The sequence below is a fragment of the Seriola aureovittata genome, chromosome 4 (assembly GCF_021018895.1).
Source record: "Seriola aureovittata isolate HTS-2021-v1 ecotype China chromosome 4, ASM2101889v1, whole genome shotgun sequence".
NCBI classification, from domain to species: Eukaryota; Metazoa; Chordata; class Actinopteri; order Carangiformes; family Carangidae; genus Seriola; species Seriola aureovittata.
In genome coordinates this window covers 12747268-12773802 of record NC_079367.1, presented here as the reverse complement: position 1 = coordinate 12773802, position 26535 = coordinate 12747268, and the positions used below count along the sequence as shown (strand labels likewise).

The 26535-nt window shown below is 40.4% G+C and overlaps 2 protein-coding genes across 4 annotated transcripts in view; both read left to right on the top strand.

Moving 5' to 3' along the window:
- The first annotated feature begins 3126 nt into the window (after window positions 1-3126).
- Window positions 3127-18283, top strand: stard10 (StAR-related lipid transfer (START) domain containing 10). Of its 2 annotated transcripts, XM_056375083.1 has the most exons (6): window positions 3129-3965; window positions 11710-11857; window positions 12006-12109; window positions 15134-15251; window positions 16057-16109; window positions 17092-18283. In XM_056375083.1, exons 1-6 carry the CDS (start codon window positions 3807-3809, stop codon window positions 17296-17298), a joined length of 789 nt encoding a protein of 262 aa, XP_056231058.1. In that variant the 5' UTR covers window positions 3129-3806; the 3' UTR covers window positions 17299-18283. The 2 variants fall into 2 exon arrangements, with proteins under 2 accessions (XP_056231059.1, XP_056231058.1); XM_056375084.1 differs by lacking the exon at window positions 16057-16109 and having other exon boundaries at window positions 3127-3965.
- A 3575-nt stretch (window positions 18284-21858) lies between these two features.
- LOC130167471 (arf-GAP with Rho-GAP domain, ANK repeat and PH domain-containing protein 1-like) overlaps window positions 21859-26535 on the top strand; it is a 49842-nt gene continuing 45165 nt past the window's right edge. For both annotated transcript variants that reach the window (XM_056373695.1, XM_056373694.1), the window contains exon 1: window positions 21859-22009. The gene's annotated coding sequence lies outside the window, so the exon portion shown is untranslated. The remainder of the gene's footprint in view (window positions 22010-26535) is intronic.

Sequence of the window (26535 nt, the reverse complement as noted above, 5' to 3'; positions counted from 1 at the left end):
AGTATAATCCTAGCACACATACATGCGTGAAAAATTGCATTGCTGTCACGGAATTACATTTTCATTTTCAGGTTTACATGATGGATGAGACCTGTTGGGGGGTATACTACACAGCTACTGTAGATTATGGGGTCAGTCAGGTAACCCTTTTCCCCAAGTGGCTCAAAGTCATTTCAGCTTTTTAACTTCAGTAGCCTGACTAATGAATCTTGTTATACAGCCCTGTGTCAAATGATAAATAAATGAACCTTGTAAACTTTCACTTATTTAGTATATATTGTGCATTATGACACAGTTCTTACTATTACCACCAGTTGGCTGTTGCAGTGACTGTACAGGACTAATGAAGATAATGGCCAACTGATTATAGCCGACACGCAGAAAATACCAATATGCTGTAAACAGCAAATTGACTGAATGATTACAATAAACTCAAAAGTAAAGAAATGAAATCAGTTATCTCTTAACAGACTAAGTGTCTTAGAAGTTGGATTTAAGGTAGGTCTCACCTTAAAGTCATTAGCTTTGCAGTTGCTTTTGGGGAATATATTCCTGAACAGAAATTAGGGTTAAATTGGGGTTACAAACCAACAGAGACACAGTGAGCCTCCCAGTTTCCCACTTTGCCAAACAAAGCCCAGATTTTATGTCTGCCTAACATAAAGTCGAGGTTAAATAGTGTTGCTTTTGCTTTGATTTTAGCCTAGGTGATAGTAAACCTTTCCATTTACCTATATCTGTTTTCATCACACGGCCCTTTTTTCTGTATGCCCCTGCACGTTTCAACAGGAAGTGGTCTGCAGGCAATGTCATGTCGGACCTTTTTTGCCCATAATCTACTGTGTTGTGTAAAATTGTGTAAAAATAATTATGAATTGATATGAATTTGAAGTTCATGTTTGACATGATCACCATACAGTTTGAAAAAAAGAACAAAAAAAAAACAACTATGTCTGCTGCAAGAGAGGTCACATTCAACATAAGTTTCACTTTCTTCCTGGTCATGTGTGACTGTCCTGCAGTGGCCCCGCAGAACCACTGCTCTATACTGAGCAGCTGTCGTTGAGGGTATTTTATGTTTTCAGTATGACAAAGTGATGCTAAGTTCATTCTAGTGAAGAAATTCCTGCTCTCACTTGCCAAAGGTCAAAGGTCAAGATCCGTAATAGAAAACATGTTGCTGTAGGGGTTGTTGTTAAGCAAAGTTGTTGCATTGCACCACAGTGGCTAGAGTGATGGTTGAAAAGACAGTTTCAATGACCAAAAGGCTGAATTTGTCCTGTGCAAAGCAAGTGACTAAAGCCTGTGCTTGCAGAAAAGATGTATACCCAAATGACAGTTATTCTTTAATGGATGCACAGTGATGTAGTGGTTGTTGTGTGTATGCTAACAACCACAGACCAGGTATAGATTACACCAGTAAGTGGGTGATAAAGGTGGTAGTTCACAGCTTTTTGTACCTGTCAGCTCTTTGTACCTGTCAGCCACCACAAAATGAAAGATTGCAGCACAGAAAAAACTTTGAATGGCCTATCCTTGTTTTATATCTTTACAGAAATATGTATACATACGTGATTCTAAGAAGAAAATGTAAGATGATTTGGGCCTCTGGATGTCGTGAGAACACCCACAGATCAAATTAAGTGAAAGATGCTGGTAATGGGCTTACACACTCCAAGATGAAGGAAGAGACTGATGAAAGAAAAAATGACACGACAGACTGAGTGAAAAATATGGAGACAGGCAGCCAGTGCCAGAGAATATTAGATGCACAGCGCCACGTATTGCATTATAGGAAATGTAAATGTTCATTGTTCTCAGTAGTAATGAGCTTATACCTTGTTTTAGCTGACTTTTTCAGCAGTGAAGAGTTCATGAGGAAGCATAACAGAAAGACAGGAGAACACTCCCAAGTACTTTACACACGTCAGCCAACCGGAGCCAGGCGCGCTCCCGCTGCTGCATGAACTAACTACTTAACTAAAAGGTTTTCCTGTATGGTGTGGTGGTGTGGGTTGCATTCAAGTAGTGTAGGAAATGTAAATGGTAAAAGAAACGGTGTAATATCCATACAGGAGCCCGCATAAGCTGTAGAATACAACCTTGCCATCATTCATAAAGGTGTAAAGTGGCCATGGAGACTATAGAAGTCACCACTGCTGTGATGTCCACACTACTAGTAGTTTTACACGAATGACTCTTAAGGAAAATGTTGGCCCCTTTTCCTGTTACAGCTCATCTGCAATTCCTGGATTGCTGGTGGGCCATTTTTGATATTCAAAAATGTTCCAAATGTGGGCATAAGCATGTTGCTGGATTTTTAATTCCAAAGTTGTGCTTCAATGGCTGAAAATAGGCTTGGAAGGCTTGGTTTATATTCTTTATCATGAGCTAAGGGTCCCAAAATGTAGTCAAAAGCAAGTAAGTGAGTGTTCTGAAGGGGGGGAAACCTCTTTGTCTAAACAGAATTTACTATCCAAAAAAAAAAAAAAAAAAACCTGCATAAATTACCAACCATATATTTTGGTTTTAGTAGGCTAAGTGATATACAGTAGGCTATAGTTAGCCAGTTAGCTTTAAGTTTGATTTACATTTACACACACAAATTAACTTGATAAATAAAATATTAAGAGTCTGTAATAGACTATGCTAAAGCTACTATCTGTATCTGGTATCTTGGGTTTAATGTGCAGGTTGCAATAATGATGTATTAAAGCTCTATTAATAGGTGCTATAGTATGCTCTAATTATATAATTAAGCTCTAGTGTTTTTTATTGACTAAGATTAATTTGGAAATATCAAATAGGTTATAATAGGAATGGATAGTAGTGTTGATACTGTTTATTTAAGTTTTCATTTAGCTAGAGCTTGAGTGGGATTTCTACAATAGAGCAGAAGCAGCAAAAAAACAAACAAACAAACAAAAAAAAAACACTCCTTAAAAGTCTCCTTATCTGATTTCCAATCAAAGGAAGTTAAACGAACAAAATGTGCCCGAGGCAGACCTCTGAGCTTTACGAGGAGCACCTAAAGGCAGCAAAGGGAGGCGTTTCCATCGCTGCGTCTCCTGCCTGTTCAGCCTGATTTGTCCTCCTCTCCCCCTCCACCTCCTCCTCCTCCTCTTCCTTTTATTTCTCACCGCATCTCCTCTGCCACCTGCCACAGCTGCGACGCAGCGATGGAGAGCTGCTGCAAATTATTGTAATCTCATAGAAGACCACCACCGAGGGAGAAAGGCAAAGACACAGAGGAAAAGATAGGTAGGAAAGAAAGAGAGAGAGAGACAGACAGACAGAGAGAAAGAACGAGGGAGAAAGAGAGAGAGAGTGACAAGCGAAAACAGAAACATATGGTGTGTGTGGTGAGCGGCTGTTTCTGAGGACTGCTGAACCTGCTGAAACTTATTCAACCAACCGAGATCAACTACAAGGCTCATTTCACTCGTTCTTTTCATTTTTTCCGACACTTCTCTGCCTTATTTTCGCGTGCTCACACCTGTGTGGGGCTGTGCTTACACATCTGTTTGATTAGTTTGTGCAGGGTGGATTGCGGTTGTTGTACCTCCCTGAACGCGCGCGCGCACACACGCACACAGATCATCACAAGACGCGGTGCAGCCCACAAAAGCTTCTTGCAAGGAGGAAATTGAATTAGACGTTAGAAGTTATTCCTACTGAAGAGGAGCACAAGAGGGGCTGGCTCTCGGCTTTCCTTTGCTTTCCCGGCTCACCGTGTCTACTCCGGGCCCACCAGGAGTTTCCTAAACCCTCCCCTCTCTCCTCCTACCTTCTCCCGATAACGAGCTATGTCTGGACAGACTGTGACCGTCCCGGACGACCAGGCGTTCGCCAGCTTCAAGGCCGAGTGCCTGAGCGAGGACAGCTGGAGTCTGACCCACACCAAGGCAGGCATCACGGTGTGGACCCAAGGTCTGGAGGAAGGGAAGTCCGTCCACAAAATTAAGGTGAGACTTCTTAACACTACAGGTATGAAATATGTCAAGGCAAAAATATAGTGGGAGTTCTTAGAATATATTAAATTACAAGAGAGAAGAAATTCCATTCATTTGTATGGAGTTTTATAACAAACATTTATAAGAATAATAGAAAGTAGTGAGGGCAGCACAAACACAAAGGGAATGGAGAGAAATAAAAACCCTGCTCTAAGTGCTCTTTCTAAATTCCCATATGATTCAAACTGCTGACATGCTGCTTTTTGCTGCATGGTCCCATTGTAGCTGCAGAGGCTTCTCCAAACCACTAACAGCAGATTTCAAATGACAAAGCATACTGTATGTTGTCACTGAGTAAGCATATAAACAAATGGGTTGAAAAAAAATGTAAATATGATGGTAACAGTGCAGGAGGAAACTTTCTATTTTTATTCCCTGTTTAGTGCACACATCCTGTGTTAGATTAACGCAACTATTTATAAATGTGTGTAGTGGTAGGGTTGTGAATTTAGGCCTGATACACACAATAAGAAATCCCCCCCACGCTAAAGAGAAGTGAGAGCAAGAATCAGCCTCAGGAGGCAGGTTTAATTATCTACAGACACATCATCCTCTGCCAGTGAAACTATTTAAGTCTCCACCCATAAGCATATTTACCTTAGCTAGTTTTTAGCTAAATATGTCAACTTCTGTGGAATTAGATGTGCATACAGTTTGTCATCCATTTAACACAGAGGTGTTCAAAAGCACAGCCTGAGACAGGAGCTACTACAATATACAATAGAACTGATCAGGGCTCAGAAGTCCATAAAAATAATTGATGGATTGAGTTATGAATCTGTCTTTTATTCAGTGATTACAGGGAGGATGCTCTGCTATACTCGGTTTCAACTTATTCTAAATTGACTATCTTTGGCTTTAATGACTGAATATGCAGTTTAAAGACCTTTTAGGGCCCGTTTTTATAGTGCTGGCCATTTGTGTTTGCTTGTGAACACTGACAAAATGATCTCCAAGCCAAGGATTCTAATCTAGTTGTACTAGATTAGAAAGTCGTTCACTTCAAGAACAATAGGTGCGCTGGGTGGGGTGGGGGGAATGCAGTAGTTCCTGATCGTAGTTTAGGTAAGATAATAATGTGACAGCCAAGTGAAACTACTTGATGAGCAAATTTTGTTAATAGCTGTCATGGCAGTTGGCCGTAAGTGTGAATGTTTGTCTTGGGAGGTGATGTGGATGCTCCATCAGAACAGTGATCCCACTTTAAGATGTGGAAAAACTGCTGCGTAACATCTAACACATTATATTTGACCACAGTCATTAATATTGCTTTGTTAGTGTTCTGAGACAGAGGCCCAGAGGAAAAAGCTCTCGTCACAGCACACCAGTGGGAAAGCATGCTATTATTTCTTTAATAGGAATAGATGATTATACAAGTGGTTTGAATTTGCACACATGCTCAGATACAAAGGGAAACTTTAATACAACTTTCAGCTCCCTTTTTTAATTATATAGCGTCATTAAGATTATCCATTATTTGAAGATGATTAAATGCTGTAAGCCATGTTGCAGTTTCTTGTCTCAGGTGATCTTACTCACCCTTGCCTGGCTGAAGTTGTCTGTTAATATGCAAAATGTATAAATGCCTGCATAGAGGACATTCACTCATCTTTAAGTCAAAAATATGTACTTGAATAAATGGTTAAAGATTTTCATCCAGACCTCTACATCTCGCCACATCTTGCCACAGAAATTCTGAAAATTGAGAAAAAAAAGATATTGTTATATCACAGCTGTAGTTGCAGTTCACCTTGCCCGTACGCATTACAGTCTCCACTTAGCCTCCGGTGTCGACTGGGAACCTGTCTGACTGACAGTTTAGTGCTTAACTGGCTCAAAACCTCTCGCAGTGTTGTCCATTTCACTTGAAGACTGATTTGGCTTCACAGCGGACAATTTAAGGAAGGTTCCCTCCACGCTTCCAACCTTCACACTACTTACTGATCTGACCACAGCTGACGAAAAAATGTGATTACTGTCAGTTACTCTGGGAAACATTTCCCTCTCGTATAGAGATATGGAAATTGAACACCTTCTCCTCTCTGTAAATGTGTGTGTGCTGTCCTGCTGGCGTATCCGGGTCTGAGGAGCGTGAGCAAGCCACCAGGTGTTTACATTGTTAAATAAAGTTGTGTGTGCGTGCGTTCGTGCATGGGTGTGTGTCTGTGTGCATAGGGGTGTTATCTTCATGTGCAGGGGGCACAACAGCAGAGGGTCTTTTCTCAGCCCCCTGCTATCTGTCTTTGTACCTGTGAGGCAGGTTCTTCGTGTGTTTGTTTGTGTGTGTGTGTGTGTGTGTGTGTGTGTGTGTGTGTGTGTGTGTGTGTGTGTGTGGGGGGGGGGGGTTCAGGTTTGTGTAAATTAGCCTAATTTGCCTGTGTTATTCCTCAGGGTATGTCCTGTGTGTGCACAAGGAGAGGTGTATCATGTCTGCATCAGCAGGGTAGTGTGTGTGTGTGTGTGTGTGTGTGTGCAGAGGGTAAGGTTCTCCTTATTCATGCTTTTTTATACACGACAGGTGTTTTTCCTCATGGCAGCTCCGCAAACAGAGAAGTAGAAAGTACACACACGCAAACATATATACACACACACACACGTTCGGAGATGGGGTGGGGCTTCTATCTATACAGTAACTGGCACTCTATCTTTATGCAAATATGACGGTTACAGGAGCTAGATTTTGCATTTCTCGTTTTCTTTCAGTCTCGACGCTCAATCCTCCGCTCTGCAAATGTAGACACAATTTTATGTGTTTGTGTGTGTGTGTGTGTGTGTGTGTGTTTGTGTATATATGTGGGTAAGGGCTGGGGCATTCAGCGATGCCATAAATACAGCTCTTCTTTGCTGATGCATGTCAAATGATTGATGTGAGTTGAGACTTGCTTTCCCAAACTCTCCTCTTGTATCAGTTTTCTCGCTTCCCTGTAGCATTAACAGCAGTAAAGGGGAAAACATAGTGTGTATCCAGGGAGACAACAGACTGGCAATCTCCATTATCATTAGCCGTGTAATTATTATCAGCTTCATTATCATTGTAATCATTGCCACTGCCATATTCACCAATAATGGTGTGTAATCATAGCTGTAATCACTCACATGAACCATCATCATCATCATCATGATATCATTTGTCAGCACGACTCCACACACAATGCACAATGTGTGTGTGTTTGCGTATATGTGCGTGTTTGTGTGTAGGTGGGTTTGTTTACTTTAATAGTTGGGACAAGCTGTCAGATAGCTGCCAGCTCGTTTTGCCTCTCTGCCACATACATACATACACACACACACACACACACACACACACACACACACACACACACATAGTGGAGACTGCTGGGGTCTGCCTTCTCCCATGTTGACACAGAGGGAGTCCTGGCTCTGAATCACACACTCAACCATCTATTTTTTTTTTTTTTTCATAATTGTCTTCAGCAATCACACATCAGCACCCAGAGGAGCAAATGATGAGAGCTGACAGGTTTGAGGAAGGTAGGGATGGAATGAGAGTGGCAGGGAGAGAACAAAAGTGGTTGAGACATGGAATAAGGGAGAGAATGAAAGGTGGGTGGTGTGGATTGGACGTGCAGAGGTCACAGGTCATTGGGTATTCTGAGTGGGCAGTGGGCGCAGTGTGGACAGGCTGGAAGAAAAGACTTCACAAAAAGCACACGCACCTATTGTTTGCGTACCTACTTGTCCGCCTGTTTGTCTCCCTCCGTCTCTGTTTTATCTTTCTGAACTCTCTTTCACCTGCCTCTCTCCTTGCTTCATCTGTTGAGTTTACTGAATTAGTACATAATGGAATTATGCACACGTGTACTTAGCTGCCTGTATGTCCTCATCCTGTGCTGGACGTCTTTTCTTCCCTACAGTTCTCTTCTTTCACCTTTTCATTTGCTTTTCCTTCTTCCTCCTACTCCTGTTTCAGTTGCCTGTGGATACAACACATCCTTTATTCTCCATGGTCTTTTCTGAACTGCAAGTCTTCTGTGAATCTGTCCACACACACACACACACACACACACACACACACACACACACACACACACACACACACACACACAGATATCAAATGTGAGACCTTACTGACACTTGTGTTCTGGGTTATTATTCTCTTGTGGGAGCCTTTAGTGGTCAACAAGCAATACCCCAGTTCTGTACCTTGCAAAATTTCTCCTTGCACTCACAAAATAATTTCTGGCTAAGGTTTAAACTATTGTCTTTAATAGAGTGTTATCACATTAGTTTAGGCAGCACTTTATCAGATAACTCTATAATCACTAATCAATTTTCAACAGTTAATGAGCTTGTCTCTGTAATCTAACAGACTGATTTTGGACTCCCCTTGCTTACTCACAGTGCTTGAAACTTTACTTGTATTCTTTATTTCATTAGAAATGATTAAATAGTAAATAGTATTAAATAGTTCATAAATAGTGTAAAATAAAGTCTAAGTAGCATTTTCATGTTGTGGCTGGTCAAGATTCAGCTAGTTTTAATGACTTTATACAACAGTGGCCACTTTAATGGATACACCTGTACAACGTTATGCAATCCAGTACAACTGCCCACTACAATAATTACACTTATAAAGATAATGTTCAGATTTTGTTGACATTGTCAGAAATGTGTGAATTCAATTATATGTTAATTACTAAGGTCATAAGGTCGCTTTTAATACGTAATGGGAAAGAATATTAGAAACACCTCTGAATGTCATTCGGCCCAGCACAACAGCAGCACTAACTACGACCTGAATGCTAAAACATGCAATTGAATTAACATTATACAGACTTGATGACAGAACAGTAATATTGGGTTGCATTAGACTGTACAGGTGTGCTTAATAAAGTGGCCAATGGTTGCATACATTTAATCTATAACAATGCATTTAAGTTGATCACATATAATTTTAGCTATATATCAGTTATGCATCTTTGATTTATTTGAGGACTATGCTTTTACAGTCCAAAGACTAGGTTAATTGAAAATCTCTAAATTGTCCATCGCTGTGACGGTGGGCATGAAAGTGTTTGTGTATATGTTTTAGCTCTGTGACGGTGTTGCAACCAGTTAAGGAGGGCTTTGTTTGGCCAACATGAACCTACTGTCTGCCTGTCCTCAAATCTTTTGAACTTTACTTGCACTCTGCCTGATTGCTGCTCAAGTTATTTAGCCATCTGAGCTTTGAGTATAATAACTGGAGTCAAACAGACATTTTCACATTTCTCTCAGTATTATGTGTCAGCGTCTGACCCCAAAATCATGACTCACTCTACCTCTTGAACAGAACCATAAATTAGCCTCAGTGATGTCCTATTTTAGGATAAATGATGAGGTCAGACCACATAATAATGATGCCCTGCGCCACAGTCAGTCATTTACTGTACATGTTCTTATTCTGTCTGTTTCATGTAAAAATTTTTCCTGCATTAACTTGTTTACTGTGTTTGGGTATGTCATTTCAATTGAATGTTTTCAACTTCTTCTTGTTTCACAGCGTGGCTGTTTTGAGGCCGTGTGAGCCTGTGCCTGTGTCTAATGGCTCTATAAATAAAGTTGATTTAAACAGCAGTGGCTCAGCAACAAGTGAGCATAGCTATAGTGCACAACGTGACATTGTTGTACATGTTCACTTTGGATTCAGAAGTAGTAAAATAACATTTCTTGAACAAGTGGATCGAGGCATCAAAATGGGACAATCCAGAGATATAATGATATCTGGTCCCAAGACAATTAACTGCTTAATTTGGGTCTTTGCCTAGAAAAGTTTTCTGAAATTGTGATATTTTTTTTATTTTTTTTTATTTTCTGTGAGCTCTCAATCCTCACTTTTACCCTCCCACTTTCCTTCCTTTTTGCATGTCATTATTCCCCAGCATCATCTGTCATTTCCTCTTTGCTGGAACTTCCAACTCCAAAGAGATAATGGAAATGCTCTTCATGATCCTTTTGCCCAAAATGAGTATTTGATAAAGATGCATATGAATCAGAATAAGCATTGAATGAACAAAGGGAAACTGTCTACGGAGGGTACAGTGATCAATTTTGCTAATCCATATCTGAACAAGCACTTTAGATGACATGTTTTTAAATTGCCGGTTCATATTTTGTCCTGTTACAACAAAGGTGAGCACTTGGTATTTCACTAGCTATTGTTATTATAGACTGGGGAGGAGACCTCCTGTTTAAACAGCTGTAAAGCCAAATGTAGAGTGAAGTCTGAAGTGATAATTTTCTCAAATTAAGCCCAGAGGGAACACAGGAAAGAAGATATTACAGACTGAGCTTGAAATCTTCTGGACTATTTGTAAAGGGAGTTAAAATCATCAGGGACACTCAACCACGCTCGGTCCATTTCTTTCTCATTTACTCGTCTCCTCTTGATCTGTTTACGCTCAGTCTGCTCTTAGTGTTTCTTTGTGTCACACATCCTCCATTGTTTTGTTCCTCTGTCTTTATCTCAGCTGTTTTGTTTTTTCGACTCTCCCTTCTCTTTCTCCTTGTTGTTATTATAAAGACTAATTCCCCCTGACAATTGTAACTGTAGTAACAGCTTTACTCTGCAGACCTCTCTTTACATGGGGTGTATGTATACTACCATCTACTCCAAATCTGACAAAGGCACGAGTCCCCATGGTTTCATTAATAAGCTTGGACACACTTACACGAGACTGGTTCCAAATCAACAAGTATCGATGTGTAAACAACTACTTTAAAATGCTTTAAAATGTATCACTATGCTTTATCTTAAGGTTTCCTTAAGTAGACTTTAGAGTTCGAAATGGATGCTAGCCTGTTTTGGCCTTTGAGTTTGTTCCATTGAATGTGGTTTCCAGCATGAAACAATTCAATCTCATTTCTGGTTTAAAACTGTACATATCCTTCATGCTTTTCTCCAAACAGCAGGGGACCTTTGGACGTGTATAGCCTCTCAAAATCAAGCAGTCAGACCCCCCCTGCTACCCCTTCACTTTCACAACCATTTGACAGACTGTGTGGTTGTTACTGTCTATCTCTCTCTGTCCTGTTCTGAATGTGTTGTTTTCCATTTAAGAGCTCAGGTCTAGTAATGACTCATCTGTGGTCCGTGGCCCATCTCCTGATTCTCTGCTAATTTTCTCTCTCTCTCTGTCTCTCTCTCTTTCTCTCTGTCTCTCTCTCACTCACACACATACACACACACACTGTCTCTTTCTTTGCTCTCTGACACTGATACTCTCCAGCCATCTGATATCTAATCATTTACACGTCAGTTGCCATATTTGCCTGTGTGTGTCTGTGTGTGTGCGTCCCCCAAACACTTATATTTACATTCATCCTCTTCATTCATTTATTCTGTTTGTATCCCAGATTAAGTATGGGTGTTGAATTTTGTGCTCGTCTCTGATGTGTGCACCAGGGTTGGTTTTTGTTTCTGCCTTTGTCAGCATGAATACCAGTGAACTCTGTAGCTCCCCTCCACCATAGCACAGTACTTTACCGAGAATTTATGGGATGCAGCTTCATTAAAATTTCATGCATTTTCCTGCTGCATACTCTGCATTGGATATATGGTAAAAATAAAGTGTTCAATGAGATGGTTTAAAATAAAATAAAATAGTTTTTTCTGTAATTGAGCAGGATTAGCTCTGTGTAGTTTTTCTCTATTGCCTGACTAAAACCTGCCTGTCTTTCTGTACCTGTGTCTCAGTGTCGGATGGTGTGTAAGGACGTGTCAGCTGAGATCATGTACGACGTTCTCCATGACATTGAATACAGGAGGAAATGGGACACAAATGTCATCGAGACTTTCGATATCGGGAGACTCACGGTCAACGCGGATGTTGGCTATTACTCATGTATGTTACACGTGTAAACATATGCTGTTTACAACAAGTGCCTGCGCTCATTTGTCACTAATATGATGTCGGGCTGTAAAGGAGAGCAGATACACACAGAGGTGCGTATTGACCTACGATTCACCAGATTGATCTTGTTTGTTAACAGGGAAGTGTCCAAAGCCTCTTCGGAACCGCGATGTCATCACGCTTCGCTCCTGGCTGCCAATGGGGAAAGATTACATCATCATGAACTACTCTGTCAAACATGCCGTGAGTACACACAAACAGACACACACACACACACACACACACACGCAGGGCTTACACAAGCTCAGCTGGAGCCCTGCTCATTCACCCCTCAATTACTCACTGTGCATCAAAGGTGAATTGTGAAATAATTTTGAACTGAGCACACATTGGCTGAGCAGACATGAACCTTTATCCATTTTAGTAAGCTTAAGGGCGTTGTGCTGCATGAAATGAAATCCCTAAATATCTGCGGGAAGGCGATGATACAAGGCTGTGTTTGTTAGTCATTTAAAAGACAGCTCATATGGAACCATCGCATCCAGGAAGATAAGACAATTTGGCACCTTTCCTAAGAGAGAGCACTCACGTACACCACTGCCCTACACTCTTACTGGGGGGATTGATAGATGTACTGTGTGCTGGCACTGCTTCACTTTAAGTGTAAGATAGTTGATGTGATTCACTTCGGTGTATTTGTGTTTTTAGCTCAGCTTCCAGTCATGCTTTTTAAGAACTTTAGTAATTTGAGTGCCAAAGACCAGTGAAACAAACAGACTGATTAGAGAACGCTGTGACCATGTGAGTAACTTTCAGTTTGGAATCAGGCTGAAAATCTCAGCTTTTAGTTTTGGCTCTATTTCTGTGTTGCTTGTCCAATCGGTATGTGAGGACTGGCATTTTCCATTGTAAAAGCTTGCACTCATCACCTACCTCTCTGGGGCTACAACAGCTGATTATTTCCGACATTTAGTAAGAAAATTGATTATCAAATAGCTGCAGATTAATTTTCAACAACTAATCAATTAACCAAGTGTCTGTTTCAGCTCTACCTCTCTTGCTCCGTCTTCCTGTCTGTCTTTCTTTCTCTGTCCCTCCTCTCTTTTCATGTCTCCTTCTCTTTTTCTTTTCTGGCTTTCTTGCAATTCTGTCTGTCCCACAGTATCCTTTCCTCTCTGTCTTTTTTCCCTTTCTGTTTCTCATTCCCGGTTTCCCTCACTGATGTCGTGTTTACAAAAGGATAAGACCCCTCATGTGACTGTTAGCTGTTGACTTCCGCCTCGCCTTCCGCATTCCTGCATCAATAAGTGGTTACGAACATAATAGACAGTGTGTGTGTGTTGTGTGACTCTGTGTGTGTGGTTAGCCGAGGTCTCTCTTGATAAGCAGTAGTATTTGAGAGCTTGACTTGTGGAGTGCAGCTTAAGGGGATACTCAGATCAGTGCTGAGTTCATGCGTCCACGACCAGGAGTCAGTCCGTTTCTACTGTATTTGACACTGCATTCATCTGCGCCCTTGTCCGGGATTAAAAGCAACAGCTTTTTCAGTCATACATTTACAAACTGTTTCACCAATCAGCCTTTGGGATCCAGCTGCCATTGCATTCGGGGCACATTGTTTTAGCCTAATTTATACCTGCACGAGAGGCTTATATAAGTGCTAAAACTAACGACTGTTAATGACGGCTCTATCAGCTGACCTATTGAGTACTATTTTTTTTTTTTTTTTAGCCTTAATGACAGGATGACTCCTGGGATGGCAATGCTGATCTGTTGGCCTGTCGGGCGGTCCACCACTTTGGTTCAGACTAAAGTATTTCTATTGGGTTATATTTTGTGCAGATATTAATTGTCCACAGCGGATGAGGCCTACTGACTTTGGTGGTCCCCTGACTTCTTCTCTAGTGCCAACCTGATGTTGACATTTCTGTTCGTGACATATCTCCACAACTGAAGGATAACCATTAAATTTGGTCTCCCTCAAAATGAATTAAAAATTACTTGCGCCACCATCAGGTCAAACTTTTAAATTGTCCAATACTTGTACCTGCAAAACTAATGACATTCCCATCAACCTCAGCAGCACTTTGTATTTAGTGCTAATTTGTAAATGTTTGCATACAAACATGCTAAACTATGGTGGACATGGTAAACATTACATGTACTGTATACCTGCTAAAACATCATCATGCTAGGTTTGTCAGTGTGAGCATGTTAGCATGCTGACATTCACATTTAGATCAAAGCACCACTGTGCTGAAGTACAGCCTCACAGAGCTGCTAGCATGGCTGTATGTTCTAATTGTGTTGTGTATATATAACATGTCAAAAATAACAAAAGCCCATTGCAAGAAACAGACCGCAAAGTGTTGTCTTATTGGTTTTGTATGGCCAACAGCTGAATGTTACAAGACTGTGAGACACATCACTGGTGATTAATGCTTCAAATTTCCTGTTTTCTGTCATATAAAAAATCCTGTACATTACCTCAGAAAATTATAATGCTGTCCCTGATTTCCCAGAAACTTGAGGATGATTCACAAAAGCTGTCATTGTACTGGCAGGAGATATTCCTACAGTGTAACCTATTTGTAGAGAAGTGCAGGTACCAAAAATGTGAGAGGGAAAAGATAAAGCAGTTATCTGAAGTTCCTCTCTGATAACAGTTCTTCAGCTGGCTGCTGCTCTGTGTGCTTCTTAAGTTCGCCGCAGTGTGTCTGTCCCAATTAACACAGGCTAACCAGTGCTGTACTTGTATCATCATGAATAATAATCTTAGATACATAGTCAAGGGAGCCAGCAGTGGAATAGTGGGCTAAAGCTGGCCTTTACTGCTGTGGCATTCACAGGGTAGTGTGGACTGGATTTGCATCAGAAATATGACTGTGAAGCAGAAAATCTGATTGACTGGCAGCTTCAAAATGCAACACACACCCTGCAGACCCTGAATATGTTATTTGATAGATGCTCACAAGAAACTAAAGGCAAATAGTTTGTACATAAAACAGATACTAAAATAATGCTGCTGTTATGCAATGATTTCTGAGTATTTGGATGGATTATTACTTTAGTTGTTGTGAGTTGTAGTGTCTACAAGTCAATAAATAAATTGAATTAAAGTGAAGTATATTTAGCTAGCAGCTTAATTTGAAGGAACCGAAAATCAAGATATTACTGTGTTCTTTGTCCTTTTTTGACAGAAAACAAGACTGTACATGAATTGGATAATGACGATGATAATATCAAAGTGTGTCTTTGTCTCTACAGAAATACCCTCCTAAAAAGGACATGGTGCGAGCCGTGTCCATTCAGACTGGCTACATGATCCAAAGCCAGGGACCCAACCACTGCACCCTCACATACATGGCCCAGGTTGACCCACGAGGTAACTAATATGCACTCACACACACACACACACAGACACACACAGACACACACACACACACACACACACACACACACACACACACACACACACACACACACACACACGCACATGCACATGCACACATAATTAGAGGTAATCAGCACACAAGGACAAACTCGGCACACAAAAAAAAGACTGAAACACACTCTCTCTCTCTCTCTCTCTCTCTCTCTCTCTCACACACACGCACAAGCACACACACACAGGTGCTGAACGCATGCTCAAACCTCTAATGAATGATTCATTCCCCTGCCTTTATGTCAAAATGAGTCGTCATAGTAACCTTATGAAGGACACAGTCTGTTTCTCCCATCTCTCTTGCTCTCTCTCTCTTGTCCATTTCTCTCTCCCTTCTTCCTTTTTGGTCTTTTTCTATTCATTTATCCTCTCCTCTTATTCTCCCTTTAATTCACTTCTTTACTGTCAATCTCTTGCATGCAAGTGCTGATTGTGTAAAGCTCTTTAATCACCCGTTTGTAGTGTGTGTGTGTGTGTGTGTGTGTGTGTGTGTGTGTGTGTGTGTGAGAAGTGCGTCCAAAGCCTCACTTTGATCCTGGATGACATGACATGTAATGAAGCAACCTTTAAATCCTCCTCTTCCTATTTCACTCTATTTCTGTCTCACTTTCATTCTCACACTTCATCTCTCTCTCTCTCTCTCTCTCTCTCTCTCTCTCTCTCTCTCTCTCTCTCTCTCTCTCTCTCTCTCTCTCTCTCTCTCTCTTTATCCTCCATCTTCTGCTCACTCTGTCTCGTTTTGCAGGTTCATTACCCAAGTGGGTTGTCAACAAGTCTTCCCACTTCCTTGCTCCTCGTGTAAGTAATTTGCAGATTAACACAGATTATGTTCATGTCTTGTATGTTTGTTGATGTGTTAATCTGCAGACAGTGCATGTCAGTCAAGATGAGAAATATGCAGACCTTATATGCATGTAAAATGGGCAGTCTCTTCTACACAGAAACACGAGTTAACTGTATTTGTTTGTGTGTTTGAGAGTGTGTGCTTATTTGTTGAAATGGGGCAAAGTCTCTTCACTCTATTTCTGTCTCACTTTCATTCTCACACTTCATCTCTCTCTCTCTCTCTCTCTCTCTCTCTCTCTCTCTCTCTCTCTCTCTCTCTCTCTCTCTCTCTCTCTCTCTCTCTCTCTCTCTCTCTCTGGGATGGAGAGCACCCTGGGATGCAGGTATCCCTTGATGATAGTCAAAAAATAGAAGCTCAGTGAGACTTTCAAATCCCATTGAAAATAACTATGCTGATGACTTCAATATGATAAATATTGAAGGAAATTTCTCTCTGGGTCTTTTTTGTCATTCAGAATTCAAAATATAAACAGGGTTACCATTTGATTCATATTTTTAAACCAAGTCGTTTTGTGTAAGTTTTATTTTTAATCATGCAAATTTGCACAATTGCTTTTCCACCATTTTCACCATGTGAAATGTGTAAAAGTCCCTGATGATTTTGCTCAATACTTAAATTCCTATCTTCATGTAGGTCCACACAAGATCTCCTCCTAATAGTTCCCTCTTGACGTCTCTACCTTTTTTTCATCTCTGTCTGATCCTGTCTGATCCTGTCACTCATCCATCTTCATTGCTTTTTTTTCCTGTAGTGCTGTTTCTGAGTTTAGTCAACTTCGTGTCTGTGTTGACCAATAATGAAAAACACTTTCAAGTACAAATCATTTCTAGCTATGACTGTCATTGTTCCTTTTCTATTGGCTGAAGTGTTTCAGGATCAGTGTAACTCTGTCACGAGTTAAACAGATGTGTCATCTTTTTTCATTCCTTATAGGCAATGAAGAAGATCAACAAAGCCTGTTTGAAGTATTCAGAGTGGAAGCAGAGACACAACCCTGGCTTCAAGCCCTGGATCTACCCCGAACAGACTACATTACCCAGCATCCCACTCTCTGAGCTCAGCATTCAGCATGCAGACAGCCTGGAGAATATTGATGAGAGCTCTCTGGCTGAGGCCCAGGAGAGAGAAGACAGCGACTAAGAAACACATGCACACAAACACACCCATGTATTCATACACACGCACACACACAAACAGAAATGCAGAGATATATGTATGCTTGATACACATCTACAACCACACATGTCAATGTGATTCTGTGTGTGTGTGTGTGTGTGTGTGTGTGTGTGTGGACACATGGACATACATTCTTGATTCCATACTGCATTGGCATATGCAGGCATGCTAACAGTCACATGTATGTAAGCATTCATGCACACAGACCAACTCATACTTCACCAACTTGATTCCACACTTACATACATAATGTATGACCAAATACATATACAAACATGCATCATAGATGTACCTACTCACGAGGGGCTGCAAGACTACTTATTTTTACAAGTCAGTAAACTAATATTTAATATAGTCAAATGTGATTTTTCATGCTTGTTCAAGGAATATCAAAGTTTTCTAATCATGGCCTATGCAGATTATCATAGCAAAATATATTTTCATTAAGATTCACTGTTTAAACATCTTGTTGTCATTCAAAATATGAACAATGGATTTGAAAATGCTTTCCTGCTGGGAAAACACTGGTGAAACCCCTGGTGGTCATGTATACAGTAGGAACATACCTGTGTAGACAAATGGACACACACCATTCTTTCACACTACATTTATGCACCCAGACATGTATACACATTAGATTTGTATCTTTTTGCCTGTGTTGTCTCTCTGTCACTCATTATGTGTTTCCCTCACATTTTGTAAGCACATAATAAATATGCAGGTGTGCAGAAGGCAGCTGGAAATCCAAACCCAACCTGCAACCCTCTCTCTCACTCTCTCTCACACTCACACACAGACACACACACACACACACACACACACACACACATATAGACACACATACAGATTTTACACTCACGTACTGTCTGCTCCTCTATTTGAGAGATGTTTGAATGTATGTAGAATTTAAAAATTAAATGCATATTCCTACAAAGGTTTTCAAATTTCACTGGTAGTCTGAGTAATTTTTTCTGTGTGTGAGTGCTTCACATGTGTCACTACCTTTTGCTTGTGTTGATGTTTGATGCTCCCTGCAGATTTGCATGGTTGTAACAATGCTAAAATATGTATAAAGGATCATTGACCTGATAAACTGTTTGAACACTATGACAACCTATTTTCACTCACTGGAAAGTGTGCATGTGTGTTTGATGGATTGCATGTGCCCATGCACTTATGCATGTGTGTTGCGTATGTGTGCGCAGTTGCCTAGATCAGAATTAGGAATTCCCCAATCTGTTGGCATGGCAACGCTGAGATCGACTCAGCACCAAAGAGACACACAGGGAGATGAGAGCTTGCATTTCACAGAGGAAGTGATATATATCAGGGTGTCTGCCCGTCCTTCCCTATATAGAATCGGACTAAGAGCACATTTAATGTCCACAGCAATTTCTGTTTTCCCGTGTTGACTTAATTGGATGGAAGACACCCGTCTAGCATGACACACACATACACACACAACAGAAACAGCAAGGTGGCCTACGTATGGCTACAAAAATACATTAAACAGGCTGAACAGAATGCTGAGAAAATTATTTTAAAGCCCATCAAGCTTTGTCTGCCTCAGTAAGAGGAACATGTTGTGCTCTACATGTCACATCATGGCTTAAAATGATTTTTGCATGTCATCTGCTCTTGCCTGTTCCCTTTTTACAGCATCTGCCTCTGCATATGCACCACCTAATAAAGTATGAATGATGAAGGGAAGTGTATGTGAGAGATGCAAAAAGCCATGAGGTGCATACAGCTCTGGTCTTCTTTCCTACAGCTGTATTGACTGTTAGTCTCTCTGCCTTTGGGTATAACAATCCATCCATCCTCAGAGACTTAATGAGGCTTCTCACTCAGCCATCATCATTATTTGCAAGTGTGTGTGTGTGTGTGTGTGTGTCAGTGTCAGAGCAGAGGACAGGGCTACATGTGTGCTAGTGTGTGAACTGAGTGTCCCAGTGGCATCCCAGTATTGTATTCCACCCGCCTCCACAGCAGGAGGAGCTATATAAGCAGCATGACGGCCAGCATCCCTCTGTGTGTTTCTGCATATGTGTCACACTGCCACCCCCACAGCAACCCGGCCCACCAAGGCTGATAGCTGATGACTCATCACCACCCCACCTCCTCCTCCTTTCCCTCTCCCTTCATCTCTTGTATTCTCCCCCTACTCTATTTCTGCCCCTTTATCATCCGCTCTTCATCCTTTCCTCGATTTCTCTTCCCCTCTGTCCTCTTTCTTTTCTTCTTCTTCTTCCCATCTTTCCACCCTCTCATCCATCCTTTCATCCACTTCTGATCCAGGCCTCTCTCCTTCTTTGATCCCCCTCCCTTGTGCCTTTCCCACCTTCTCCATCTCTTCTCTTCTTCTGCCACTCGTCTTTTCCTCTCCTCCTTTTCCCTTCTCTTAATCGAAATTATTTGTTCTCCCTCATTTATTCCCTTCCTGTCCTATTTTTCTCCTGTACCGTCTCCAGCTTGTTCATTTACTCATCTTTTTGCTTTCCTTTTTCAAGGTGTTTCACCTATCTCTAATTCCTGTCTTGAAACCTTTACTCCTTGATTACTTGCGAACACTCCTCACCCTTCTTCACCTACCTTTTCCTCCCTCTATTTCCTTTCATCTCTTCTTCTCCCTCTTCCTTCTTCCTTTTTCCTTCTTCCTTCTTCCGTCTCCTTTCCACAAGCTGACCATCCCCCTTATCCTTACAACGGGTCAGATGTGAAATGACTAACACCACAGCGAAGTCACTGACTTGTCACAGAGACAGTGTATTGTTCATCCAGGCTCCTAAAGCCAAATTGTGTGTATGTGTCACACATGTGATTCAATGTGCGGTGTTCCCTCATGTTGCAGTCAAGAGGCCTATATCCCTGAAGACCTAATGAGTAAAATGGTAACAAAGTACACAGTAGGCATATTTCCCCTTCTCTAAAAAAAGACACAAGGAAAATTAAAGGTTTGATACAGCACAGTGACAGATGTGATTTTTTTTATTCATGTAAAATCCCAAGTGGGATATCTTAGCTCATAAATGCTTTATGTTCAGAGTTGCCTGGTACATCATGATCTACATTGTGACTGTGAAGTTATGGGTCCCAAATTGATCTATCTTATGACTTTTATTGCATGCCAGCCTCCCTCTGTCTCAGTTGCTTTCATCTTGCAGACTTTCTTCACTGTGGCTGAAATGCAATCAAAGGCATACTCTTTAATAATTGAAGGTCTATTTAGATGCAACATTCTCTTTCTACTATAAATGGGGATTTCTCTTCATTATTTTGTTCTTTTTAACTTGATGCTGTTTGAAATCCATCTACATGGCTCGGCATCTTGATGGTGAATGATTGCCCTCTTCTGGCTCCTATGGGACCTTACAGCTAACAAATCCTCTGCCTGTCTGATTCAATGCTGATCTGAATGCCACATCACCGCCACCTCCATAAACTAGTATGAGTTCAAAAATATCTGTTTGGCTTATATACTACAGCAACTAGAGTTCGGAGCAATAAGATAACATTTCTGAGTGAGACACCTATTAATCATTGATTCTGTGATTAAATGTAACAAGTGACAGATTAAATTACCCAATTAACTTTTAAATCTATATTTTTATAATATAAGTTAATACTACTGATTCTCAATTGGAAAATATGTATACATGTGTGTTTAGTATTTACAGCATTTGTCATGGTATCGGTGGGTCTTGAAAAGTCTTAAAAAACACAGTTAAGTCACTTCCCAAAACAAAAGGCCTCAGAAGGTGTTCAAATTTTTGAATTTCATTTAACAAGGTTTTGAATATTTTCCTTGCCTGCCATAAACAGTAACATTGGGAAATGTTATACATCTATAAACAACAGGTTTCAATCTGTGCCATCCGACTAGTAGCAAACACTGTTGCTACTGCTAGCCACAGTGGGCAGGAAGCTCAACAACTCATGGGCAAGTGTTAATTTTAACAAAAACTTTAAAAGCAATTTTAATCATTTAATTATGTTTTAACTGGTTAATCCATTCATCAGTTCTCTGCTGAATCCAGCTTACATTGATTGATTAATTACTACCCCAAATTATAATTATATAGAGCCTGAAAAAATATGTGACAAAATATATAAATATACAAATTTGATTTTAATGATCACTGACATTTTCCTTATTATTGTCGTCTATGACAATCCTTTAAAAGTTTGTAATATAAGAGGAAACTCGCAACATGTACATATTCTTTAAAACAGTAGCCTTATGTGAGCTGTTAATGAGTTAGAGGAAGAGGTAACTGGGATAATATCTGGTTAAAGGGTATTTTCATGAAAACAGACAGGGTTGCACAGTCTTTTTCTGAGGTCACATGACGACCGTACGGAAGCTTTTGCAATTTTGGTGCACCAAGTTAGCCATAATTAGGCAGAGAAACACCGGAAAACAGGGACCCTAAATGTAATGCTATAGGATTGATAATCGATGACTGTATTTATTTTGAAAGGTCTAGCCGGAAATGGTATACCTCATTTACTTGAGCTTAATGGTGGGCCACTTAGTGAGTTGTTGCTGCTGCTTTTTACCCGTGTGAAAAATGTTATCCGCTGCTCTGCGTCGCGGTTGTGGCCACTAATTCCACTCCACAAGCAAAACGAGAGTATAGTTCAGCGAGCTGGGCGTTTGTAAAGACTGGAAAAGGTAAGCGAATGACAAGAATTTAAAACTTTATTTTTTGGAGAAAGTGCCACTAACTCAAACAGCTCAAATCTGGTGTGGTTCAAACAGAAAATGTTTTGTCTCGGTTACAATCACGCACTGACCGTAAGCTTGACCTGTCGCAGTGAAAATAACGGCAGTTAACTTTAGCTATAAGATACACGAAAATTAAACAGAAAATGTTTTTGTGAATACTCTTCAGCTGCTGAGTTCAGCTCTGCGTTCACATGTCAATTAATAAAGAGGAGGAAACAATTCTCGTCCTTCACTTGGTTAATGTTAAATTGTTTGATGTTTTTCACAGCTGCCCCAGGCAGCTCTGTTCTATGAGGGCGATGTTTATCCCCAGTGGAATTCATTATCTCTAACCTGTTTCCCCTGATGATTTGACTATTAAATCTACCACAGAGTAATGCAGATGCAGATGTTGTCCCATAGCATTATTTCAGAACTATCTGTTTAGCAGGTGGACTTGTGACAGGTGGTGGTCCAGGCCTAGCAGTTTTAGACCCAGTGCAGGTATTTTTACATTATTTCCTCCACACTGTTGCAGCCTGTAGCTCTGGTAGATTACACAAACCAACTGTTATAGACTGTCTGCTTCTTATTTCTGCTTTTTTGTACACCATGACAGGGCGTTTCTGTGTACATGTGCTACATCTTGAGGTCCTACATAGAGGTGATAAGATGTGATCCGTGGTAAAACTGTCAAAATGCTATCTGATGAGTTATTTTGGTGACATCAGTGGAAACTATCACCCTGTTTTTCCTGTTAGTATTTCCTTTGATATACAAATGTGTTCTGAGTGATGTACAGTCTAAAAGGAAGACCCTTTGCCTGTGGATTAAAATAGAATACACTTTGCATGACCTGCTTGCTCAGCAGACCCTTAAAGTGTGTGACTACAAGAGTTGGTGAACAGTTTGTGAACAGAACTCTTGAACCATGAAAATTACATCGATGGCTGTTGTGGTTAAGCAAATAGAACTGTGCACTGTGCAGTATGGTTAATGAAACTCTGTGGTTTTATCACTACTGTATTAGAGAACTTCATCGGGGCAACTAATACGGCTTGCCATGGCCATAAATTCATTTAAAACATGGATCAAACAACTTATGTGCCGTGTAAAAAAGCCACAAATTCACCATTCCAAGATGGCAACACAATAAATGGCCCATTTAATCTTATTTTGGTGGACTGTAAAAATAATCAAGCAAACTTCGAGGTCTTACTGACCTTTCTTTGTCCTGGAGTGGTATCTGATAATGAGGAAGCAGGTGACTGACTGTCTGTTTTTGGCTTTCGGGAGTACACTGAGAGCCACACAATGTAATGTTACAGGATTTAAAAAGGAACAGATGTAAGGATCTCTCTACCCCTTAACCTGTGATTTATTTATTTATTTTGTCAGCCTGAAGGCATACTATGCAACATCAAGCCAATATACATTTGTAATCTTGCTTTAAAAGGGTTGTACTTCTACTGAAGATGCAAGAACAGAATTTTCTTTCATGGTCATTGACATCAAGTTGTATCTGAGAGCTTTGTCTGTCCCTGTCTCTTCTTTCTTTACCCCTCTTCCATCTTCTCTGTGTTTTTGTCAACCTCTCAGCCTGTCTCATACACTCACATGATTACTCGCTACTGAATCACTCTGTAATGAGGTGAGATGAGGGCAACAGTATTTCACAGAGGAAACATGGAGCAGCCCGACTGTAATATTACACAGGCTAGATGAAGAGCCCTGTTGGGCAAGAAGTGATACAGTAATCGGAGGCTGTGACTAAATTGACGTTTAGATGATGTTATAAAAAGAGAACACGCCATTTGGTAATGAGATTTTAAATTTTGTGAAATGAGATTAGCGTGACACAGAGCAAAATTGTTTCTGAAAGTAGAACATTAAAGACGGAAAATTGTGTTTCGTCAACATTTTCCAACCAATTGTAAGTGCATGTGTGCATTATTGTTGTGGGACATGCACTCAGTTGGCAGTTTATAAGGTATGCCTAGCTGGAGGTACTGCAGTCTAATACAGAAGTCCTGCGATAAATCCTCCCTTCATGAAGGGTAATGTTCAGTTTTTGTTGAATCTCCTTTAGAGAGGAGTTGGTTCAACTTTATGGTCGTTTTGGAAGATGTAGTTTGTGGTGCTATTAAATTGCATTGCGTTATACTGAGAGGCATTTCTAATATGTTGTGCATCCAGTTTATATCAATGAAGCAAAACGAAATATTTTAAGCACCCATCGGTTTATCTCAGTGAAATTCACTGACATTTTTTTCTTTAGGATTTTCTGGTGTCATGTTTTTAAAGGTGTGTAAACTATGTTAAAACTAAGTCAGTGAGATAAAACCTGGAGAGAGGACAGTAGAGAACATGGATAATCCAAACCTATTCTGTTTTTAAGTTTGGGGTATGGCTAGTTTGTGCTTGTTTTAATACCAGCTGACATCTGCCATAGGAGGAAAATATCACAACCCCCAAAACTTCATACTCAATAAAGTCAAAACATTGTTTGTTATTACAAGCTGATGACTTTGGTCGCATGAGTTGACTCTTAGGTTATGTGGTCTGTAGTCGGTGATTTCTTGCCATGGGAAATATCCTCCAGTGAAATGTTGCACCCCAGAGCATTAGAGGCGAGTATTTGTACACACATACTGGCTTGTTCACTAGAGTACATTGTGTGGATGCGTTTGGTTACTGGCAGGACTGAGTCACTATTCAGTTCTAATTGAAAGTGGGCTGAAAGCAGTAGTGTGTCTGGCAACGTGTGTATGAGTCATACCCTGTGTGTGTGTGTGTGTGTGTGTGTGTGTGTGTGTGTTTGTGTGCATGTGTTTTTTTTAATGACAGCACCTTGATAAAAATCTGAGGGTCTGAGGAAACTTCCGTATTGTCGCTCCCAAACTACTTGTCTCAAGGAAGCATAGTGAAGCCAACGAAAAGTTTCTAAATGTCTCAAACATATCTATTGCCATTTATCAGCCAACAAATACTCGGGTACATGATATGTGAATATCGACCTTAGCGGCCCAGACAGTCTACAGGTTAAATAGGTTGAACAGTTGCCATAGCAACTTGGAACAGATGTTGCTGAATGTTTTGACTATTAGATAGTATGTCATGTTTTTTGTGAAGTTTTCCTTTGTCATTTAATTTACTGGACACACAGCAACATACACATATATAGATTCATAGAATACATCCCCTGGCAAAGAAAGCACACCACCTACATAGAGCACACCACTAGTTCCTGATTTAATGTCGATATACTCACAGAAAGATACTCCTGTGCCTTTCTAACCCATCACAATATTGGTGCCAGTGTATCAATCACAAAATATTGCTTTATTGATTGTTTGTCCTACCCCTACATGTGGTTTTGGCCCATATGAAAAGATGCATTGGGCTCCAGTCAGAAATGTTTCACACTCACACAATAAGCTTTTTACTCCTCTATAATATTTATCTAGAGAAATTGATAGTTCATTGTTGAAATTACACTAACAACACATATCTGTGAGACTGTCACAGAGAAGCAGTCTCTCTGTCCTTGTTTTGCAATGGTATGTTAGCTGAAGTTACTTGGAGGTTTTGAATTCTCTACATTCCTAGACTGTTGGTATTTATTCTAGTGGCAGATAATCAAGACACATTTATTTTCACTTGACTCTCATGAGAACTTGGGTAAAGGAAATTGTAAGTAGATTTGGAGCATTTCCTAAGACAACATATTAGCGGGATGGTGTATGTGTATTACATATCATCAGCAGCCCTTGTAAATTAAAGCAGAGTTTAGCATTAATTAGATAAATTATGAAGAATATCAGCATGAAGTATAATAATAAATTACATGTCACAATAAGCCAGGCATTTGACATCTGCAATAATGTGAGAAAAAAAACATGTCATGATCAGTTATGATCATGTGTCTCAGTACACAAAAGCGGTTTAGAATTAACACCATGACTCTAGTGTAGTGTGGTTAGTGTATCTGTCACACATGTTGTGAGTGTGACTATGACAGTTTTTTTTTTTTTTTAATTTAGGCACATTGCAGTCATTGCAGTTTTCATCATATGTGCAGTTTTATGCAAAAGTATAGCCACCCCTGCGCACATCTTTAGTTCTGTTGCTGCTACCCCCCCTTTTTGTTCTTTACTCTTGATTTTAGTTTTTTTCGAGTAAGTTTTTTTTTACCCACTTTACCTTGTAGATGACTTCAGGTACTAGGATGTATTTAGTGTGTCTTGCAGGCGATCTACCCACAGACTTTCAGTGATGTTCAGGTCAGGGAACTGTGAGGGCCCGTTAAAAGCATCAGCTGGTGTTTCTTGAAGTAGTTTGTGGTTTTGAAATCTTCTTTGGATCATTCACGTGTTCTAGAAGTAAGCCTCTCTTTAGTTTCACTTTTTTGTTTGACTGCAGGACATTTGGATCCAGAATTCTTCCCTCAAATCATGCAATGGTTCCTGTGCCACCGGCTGCCACACAACTCC